This window comes from Mastomys coucha, unplaced genomic scaffold (genome assembly GCF_008632895.1).
Source record: "Mastomys coucha isolate ucsf_1 unplaced genomic scaffold, UCSF_Mcou_1 pScaffold23, whole genome shotgun sequence".
Lineage (NCBI taxonomy): Eukaryota > Metazoa > Chordata > Mammalia > Rodentia > Muridae > Mastomys > Mastomys coucha.
In genome coordinates, this window is record NW_022196906.1 from 29,722,501 (window position 1) to 29,730,861 (window position 8,361).

Below are 8,361 nucleotides of genomic sequence, written 5' to 3' on the forward strand. Positions count from 1 at the left end.
GGATGATGATTCCCCAAGCTGTTCTTTTATTGTTAAGAATTGTTTTTATTATTCTGGATTTTTTAACTTTCCAGATGAATTTGAAAATTGCTTTTTCCATGTATTTGAATAATTGTGTTGGGATTTTAATGAGGATTGCATTGAATCTGTAGATTGCCTTTAGTAGGATGGCCATTTTTACTATATTAATTCTGCCAATCCATGAGCATTGGATATCTCTCCATTTTCTGAGATCTTCTTCGATTTCTTTCTTGAGAGACTTGAAGTTATAAGTCTTACAAGTCTTTCACTTGTTTGGTTAGAGTTGCAAGATATTTTATATTATTTATGGCTATTATGAAGGGAGTTATTTCCCTAATTTCTTTTTCAGGCTGTTTATCATTTGTATAAAGGAAGGCTATTGATTTATTTGAGTTAATTTTATATCCAACCACTTTGTTGAAGTTGTTTATCAGCTGGGGAAGTTCTCTGGTAGAATTTTTGGGGTGGCTTATGTATACTATCATATCATCTGCAAATAGTGATACCTTTATTTCTTCTTTGCCAATTTGTATTCCCTTGATCTCTTTTTGTTGTCTTTTTGTTCTAGCTAGCACTTAAAGTACTATATTGAATAGATATGGGGAGAGTGGGAATTCTTGTCTTGTCCCTTATTTTAGCGGGATTGCCTCAAGTATCTCTCCATTTAATTTGATATTAGCTGCTGGTTTTCAGTAAATTGCTTTTATTATGTTTAGGTATGGACCTTGAATTCCTGATCTTTCCACTACTTGTAACATGAAGCAGTGTTGTATTTTGTCAAATGCTTTTTCTGCATCTAAGAAGATGATCATGTGATTTTTTCTTTGAGTTTGTTTATATAGTGGATTACATTAATGGATTTTCATATATTGAACCAACCTTGCATCCCTGGGATGAAGCCTACTTGATCATAGTCCCATTTATTTGGTGTTTGATAGGCTTCTTTTTTTTGTTTTAAAGATTTATTTATTTTATTTACATGAGCACACTGTCACTGTCTTCAGAGACACCAGAAGAGGGCATCAGATATCATTACAGATGGCTGTGAGCTACCATGTGGTTGCTGGGAATTGAACTCAGGACCTCTGGAAGAGCAGTCAGTGCTCTTAACCGCTGAGCCGTCTCTCTAGCCCCGTTTTATAGGCTTCTTGTACCTTTATGGCCATTTCTTTTTTGAGGTTGTGGAAGTTTTCTTCTATGATTTTATGGAAGATATTTTTGAGCCCTTTGAGCTGAGAATCTTTGTTCTTCTCTATTCCTATTATTCTTAGATTTGGACTTTTCATTGTGTCCTCAATTTCCTGGATGCTTTGGGTTAGGAGTTTTCTATGTTTTGAATTTTCTTTGACAGTTGCGTCAATCTTGTCTATGGTATCTTCTATACCTAAGATTCTTTTTTCTGTCTCTTGTATTCTGCTGGTGATACTTACATGGGTAATTCCTGACCTCTTTCCTAGGATTTCCATTTCTATGTTTGCTTCTATTTATGTTTCCTTTTATTCTACTTCCACTTTTAGGTCTTGGACTGTTTTATTCAGTTCTTTTACCTTTTGGGTTTTGTTTTCTTGTATTTCTTTAAGCAATTTATTTGTTTCCTTTTTAAGGGCTTCTACCTGTTTACCTGTGTTTTCCTGTATTTCTTTCAGTGAGTTATTTATATCTACCTTAACGGACTCTATTATCTTCATGAGATAGGATTTTAGGTCAACTTCCTGATTTTTAGGTGTGTTGTTATATTCAGGGTTTGGTGTGGTGGGAGAACTGGGTTCTGATGATGTACATGTATATTGGTTTCTGTTGCTTATGGTCTTGTTATGGTCTTGCATTTGTCTCTCACCATCTGGTTATCCCTGGTGTTTTCTGGTCTGGGTGACTCTGTCTGGAGCCTGCCTCTTTGTTCCCTGTGTTGATTCAGGTCTCCTGGTAGGTCTGTGGCCCTGACTGTAGCAGACCATAGGTGGGGACTTCCAACAGGGGGTTCTTCAGAGGGGCAGAGAAGCTGCTGATCTGTTGCCCTGGCTGCAGTTGATCTCCTAGGAGGCCTTCAGACTATTAGGTCTTCAGAGGAGCAGTCAGGCTGTTGTCCTGTGTGAAGATGTTCTCTAGGTGTTCAAGGACTGTAGTTTCTGTTTCTCTGTGTGCAGCAGAACTCCAGGGATGCTTTCAGTCTGTCAAGTCAATTACACTGCATGCCATAGAGCACCTGGGAGGTCTTCTGACTGGTGTCTGTTGCCCAGTTGCTTTGTTTACAGAGGAACTCCTGGGATGCCTTCAAGCTCTTCTGTCTTCAGGGGAGCAGAGAAGCTGATGATCAGTTGCTCAGTTGTGCTGTGTGCATCAGTTCTCTTGGGATGCCTCAGGCTATGGTGTCAGTTGCCCTGGGTGTATCAGATCTCCTGGGATTCCTCAGGCTGTGGTGCTAGTTGCCTGACTGCTTTGAGTGCAGAGAATCTTCTGGGATGTCTCTGGATATGGTGTCAAATGCTCTGAGTGCAACAGATCTTCTAGGATGGCTCAGAATATAGTGTCTTCAAGGGAGCAGACCACCTAGAAATCTGTCCCAGCAGAAAGAACCAGGCAGAACAACTCACAAGTTTTATGACACCATTGCCCTAGCATATTTCACAGATGGGGACAGTATTATATATCAAAGGTTTTGTAGATGGCTTGGTATTTATGATGTTCATATTTTCTTTTTAATAGCATGTAGAGTACCTTCCTGTACCAAAGATGCCTGAAGATTGAGGTCAAGGTTTTATGTAGGCACCAAGTTGACTTCTATGTTTAATGATTATATAGCTGTTATGTTCAGCAGTGGGACTTTGCTGTCAGTTTGTGGGGAGCAACCTATACCCTTGGAAACAGACTGCATTCTTTAGGGATCTCCATGTGACCCCTTTGGCCAACAACTCAATTAGATGTAACCTTGTCCTGAGTTTTTTTCCAGACAGGGTTTTTCTGTGTATCCTTGGCTGTCCTGGAACTCACTCTGTAGACCAGGCTGGCCTCAAACTCAGAAATCTGCCTGCCTCTGCCTCCCAAGTGCTGGGATTAAAGACGTGTGCCACCACCGCTCGGCTGAGATTTTCTTTGCTTTTTGTTTTGTTTTTCTTGAGCAAAGATAGATCAGGGCTAGTGAGATGGCTCAGCACCTACTGCCCAAACCCAAGGACAAGGTTTTGTTCTTGAAAATCACTGAGGAATTAGAGAAGTGACTTTTGAAACCTGCTATGGAATGCACATGGCCTGTATATGCACATACACAAAGATAGTGGTAGTGATGTTTATGATGATGTTGATGATGATAGTGGTGGTGGTGATGAGGACAATGATGATGATGGTGGTAAACTAAGTTGCTAACAACTCATTGATTATTCAAAAATGCCAAGACCAACATGCATTGTCAGAAACATAAAAACAGTAAATTGGGTGTTCATGGCTGCTTCTCTGCTGCTTTTGCAATCTTTCTTCAACTCCAACACTTCTAAAGAGGTCTGTTCCTTTTCTCACCTTTTGGGATGGGAGTGGATACTTTGTGCCACTGCATGTTGGGATTATGTAATTTTAGATTTTGTGTGTTTTACAAGAAGGGTATAGTTAACAGATTGCTTTGAGAAGAGATTTGTACAAACGGTAAGACCATTAAAGACTATGGGAACTTTAAAGTGGGACTAAATGTATTGCACTAATACATTGGCTATAGACTGTGAGGGATGGGGCATAGTACGGTGGTTTCAATGGTAATGTCCCACAGAACTCATGTGTGCTGAAACCTTCATTCAGAGTTGTGGGTGCTTTATGAGAAAGGTGTAGGGCCTTTTGGAAGTAGAGCCTCACTAAAGCAAGTATTCCTCTAGGTGACCTTTGAAGTTGTTGTAGCCTGCCCCTACTTCCTGTTCTCTTTTTTTTCCTATGTGTAGCTGAAAATATGATTGTACAGCCTATTTTTTTTGCCAATGTTCTTTTGTGTCATTTTACATGCTTTCCCAGCTATGATGGACTCTATCTTTCTAGTACTAGAAGCTAAAATAATCTCTTTCTTTTCTGTATTGTTTTTGCTCTGATCTTATGTAGGGAACCATAGCTGCTATGAGTCATTGGGTGTAAAGGACATATTATATTCAATATACAATTTTTCCCCAGGACCACACCATGTCTGCCTCTCTGTCATGTTTCTCTCCACCTTCTCTTCTCTGGTGGTCAGTGAGTTTTGAAAGGAGGGCATGCCACCTAAATATTCAATTATGACTAAGTACTCTACAGACACTTTTCCCCTTTTCTACTCAGGATGTTTACAATATGATGATTCAATTAATAAAGGGGAAAGTTGTCTATAGCTGAGAAAAATTTAGTTAATCTTGCATCTGATGACTAAAAGGTTGATGACTTTTTGATTTATGTGCATATTATATACATTCAGAAGTAATGTGATTCCAGTCAGTGTTGATCATTGAAAATGTATCATACCAAAGAAATGAAAGTATATGTAGCAGAAGATGGCCTTGTCAGGCATCAGGGGAGGAGAGACCCTTGGCTCAATGCCCCAGTGTAGGGGAATGCCAGGGCAGGGAGGCAGAAGTGAGTGGTTGGGTGGGGGAACATCCTCATGAAAGCAGGGCAAGGGGGAATGGAATGGGGTATTCTGGAGGGGAAACCAGAAAAGGGGATATCATTTGAAATGTAAATAAAGAAAGTATCTAATAAAAAAGAAAATATAACTGCAAGAATACTGCACTTAGATAGGGGAGGGAATGAAGGCTTAGAAACAATTCCCTCTTAATGACACAAAGGCACCTTGGTTTAGTATTACCTTCCTAAGCCAGATGAAAATAAAAAAAAATCATTCCTGTTCTACATGCTCAGAAAGAACATCTTTCAAAGAACAAGGAACACTTAGTAGATTTATTTTCTGGCACCAATATAACAGAACCAGTAGGTGGAGATTTTCTTAATTCAGTGAAACTTGAGGCAGTGATTTTTGTCATTCACGGAAACTTGTTCATTCAGGTGCCTTTCTTTTCAGTGTACTTAGCATGCATAAGCCACTGAGTGTATTTCATATCTTGCTCTGGTCCTCACTCTGTCTTGCTACATTTTGGATGCCAGTGGATGAGCAGCTTTGGTGTGCCATGGCCTTTTGCTGTCATGAAATTCAGCCTCATTACAGGCTGATAGCCATGGAACAAGACAGTTAAGGGGCAAAAGCAGAACCCACAACAACCTTTTCCTCCTTTAAATTGTAAATTGGAAGTGAAAGTCACAATGAGGAAAATTCTAAGTTCATAAGGTGCACATTGTACAAAGTATACTGGGAATGTTCACACTCTTCTTGACAGTTTACATTTTTTAATCCATTCATTTATTTTAACCAACCACACTGAAGTGATAAATGAATTAATGGTTAATCAACCAAGATTCAACTACACTCATGGTAATAAGGCTAGGGATACCAAGCACAAGAATTAGACTATATGATCAAACAGACATTCAGAAGAGCAAGAAATTTCTATATGCTCCCAGGTTCTGTGAGTTGTACAATACTGATTACCAGAAAAATGTGTAGTCCAGAGTAAAGATAAAACTCAATGGAAGATGAAAAGTAAGGGCTGATGAGTTCAACTGGAATTATCTTATGCTAAGTCATTACGATTGGTAAACTAACATCATTGCAGAAGTCTGCAAAATTACAGCAATATGTATGTCTTGTTATATATCCAGAAGTTGTTTCTTCATTTTTACAAGAATTCGAGCAGTAAGCCTCAACATTTTGAAGATTTTGAACTGTGGAAGAAGAAACCATATAGATACATATATATATATATATATATATATATATATATATATATATATATATATATACACACACACACACACACACACACACACACACACACTCATATGACTTTGAGAGAGCCAGGATACAGCCTCATATCCAAGTACATTTGGACTGAAAATGCTTCATTGAAAGAATTTTCTTCAGTAGCAGCTATTATATATATTGTTCAGTGCTAGACATTGTTCCACCTGCTCCTAAGACAGATCTTGAAAATTCTATACCCCATGAACCTTCACTAGTAGAAGCATACACTTAGTGGTGAGCTTAAGTTTCTAGACAATGAGGCACATAATATCCTCTCCCTCTCATGCAGATAAGCATAAAGGACTTGTTCCATAGTGTTGGTGTCCAAACTCAGTGGTGAGCAAGACAGCAGGTGGAGAATGATGTCATTAGCTTTCAGTATGAAATGATAATAAGGATACACTATTAAATATACCAGGATATAGATGAAGCAAGAAGACTGAGAAAGCACCAAGGTATTCTTAAGATAAAGAAAACTTTTCCAGAGAATGTGACTCTAGGCTAAGATTGAAGTTCAACAAACATTAGAAAGCGAAAGCCACCAGGACAGATAGTTAAAAATGGCGCATTTAGCTACTTGATTGTTTATGGTCTTTAGGCCATGTAGTGGCTTGAATGAGAATGACCCTCATAACCTTGAATATTTAACTGCTTGGTACCCTTTCTTGGATGAGGCATCTCTAACTGGAGAGTGGGGTTGGAGGTTTCAAAAGCTAATGATGTTTTCATTGTCTCTCACTCTTTCTCTCTTTTTGCCTTATGGTGTGTCACAGGATGTAAACTTTTAGCTAGTCTCCCAGCCCCACAACTGCCTTCCTGCCCCCCAGAGAGTCAAGTACTTTACCTCTCTGGAACCTTCAGCCAACCCCAAATTAAATGTTTCTTTGATAAAATGTCTTGGTTATGGTGTTTTGCCATAGGGATGGAAAAGTATCTGAGGCAGACCCTATATAGCAGAGATGTTGAAGCTCAGAAGCCTGTGACCATATCAGTGCAATGGTCCAGAGAAGCCCTGTGCATCTTAGCTTTATCACTCTCCAAATGTTGATGGCAGCACATGGTTCCATGTAATAATTGGACATCAGTTGATTCTTTTTCTTCTAGTCCAGTATCTCAGAGATGGTGCTTGGAATCCTGAAGGAGAAATGGATATTCCCCAGAGCACAGAACATATACTTACTTTCAGTTGAGTACCAGGTTCTGCGGATCAAACACGTTTCACCAGATTGTGCAGTGCATGTCTCCTTATTTGGAACACAATTCCCATTTTTGTAAGACTGACACTTCACACACTGTAGAGCAAAGCCTGAAAGGGTAGAGACTGATGAGAGGAGGAGGGTATCATCTCTGTCACTGTTCCTTCCCAAAGATTGTCTGACCTCTGTATAGCTTGGCTACACCAATGTTTTGGCTAACAGACATGCTCTGGTCAACAACATGTCTCAGCACCACAGACAAAGCAGTGTGGAATAAGAGCTAATTTATTTTTCTTCCTACAGCAGGCAAGAGAGCAACATTCAGTCAATACCTGTTTCAAAGCAGAGAAGAAAGAGACAGAGCTTCAGTAGGTTTTCCATTTCTCCTGAGCAGGTTCTTCTAGCAGGCTGTGTTAGAACCAGATAACTGATGATCAGAGATGACTCTGAGAAAAGACTAGCCTCTAGTGAATTTATAATCCATGCAGGCAAGTACAAAGAACAGTGTATCTGAGAGAGTCCAGAAGCAAATCTCAAAGTAAGCTCCTCCCACACTGGCAACATACCAAATCCACCTCCTTTATTATTATTATTTATTTTTTTTTATTTCTCTCTCACATTTCCTTGCTTCAGGTGGCGCTAAAGATATATGAATCACCAGGTAATCTTACCATCACCAGCACAATGAACCTTTGTTTCTATTCTTCTCTTTATGCTACCAGCATCTAGGCAAGGAAAAGCATTTGGAAGAAGTCTTTTATCGAACCTGAAATACAGTACCAGAGAGATGCACAAGAACAGGTCTCCTGGTTCCTAGAAAATCCAACACAGCAGCGTGATATCTAGAACGAACTGTGTGTGATAAGGGTGTCTGCATATCCCTCTACTGAAGGAAGGACCATGTTAGTACCACTCAGAGCAGAGTCTTCACCACCACACATATGGCTTCTGCTGGAACACCTCAAGAGATCCTCCTTGTCTGGCTGGGGGACGAATATTTGCTGGATACAAAGGGTTATCTGATGTCCACTCTGCTTTGGAAGGCTATTCAGGCTGCCTGAGCACATCTACTACTGTGGTTGTAGAGATCAATTGTAGTGGCTATGGAAAGTCCTAAACAATGAGGCTGCCATGAGAGATTCTGTTCAATAGCCAGCAAAAGGGCTACTTGGCTGATAGTTTCCCTGCTTATGGCTGCCATGCATAAGTGAAAGGTCCATCTAGTAGCTTGGTTTTGACAGTTTTGATCATGTACAGAAATTATTAGATAATGTTAACAATAAA

The 8,361-nt window shown here is 39.5% G+C and overlaps 1 protein-coding gene across 1 annotated transcript; it reads right to left on the reverse strand.

Moving 5' to 3' along the window:
* Positions 1-4,984: 4,984 nt before the first annotated feature.
* LOC116073588 (prostate and testis expressed protein 4-like) lies at positions 4,985-7,519 on the reverse strand. Its single transcript, XM_031345667.1, has 3 exons — positions 7,410-7,519; positions 7,062-7,187; positions 4,985-5,802 (listed from the first exon to the last, which is right to left on the reverse strand). Exons 1-3 carry the CDS (start codon positions 7,456-7,458, stop codon positions 5,657-5,659), a joined length of 321 nt encoding a protein of 106 aa, XP_031201527.1. The 5' UTR covers positions 7,459-7,519; the 3' UTR covers positions 4,985-5,656.
* Positions 7,520-8,361: the final 842 nt, after the last annotated feature.

Coding starts and splice junctions, on each gene's coding strand:
- LOC116073588 (XM_031345667.1), bottom strand. CDS start 7,458: ATGGAAAACCTACTGAAGCTCTGTCTCTTTCTTCTCTGCTTTGAAACA. Junction 7,188..7,409: donor TCTTCTCTGCTTTGAAACAG/GTATTGACTGAA, acceptor CTACCCTTTCAG/GCTTTGCTCTACAGTGTGTG. Junction 5,803..7,061: donor AACCTGGTACTCAACTGAAA/GTAAGTATATGT, acceptor CTTCTTCCACAG/TTCAAAATCTTCAAAATGTT.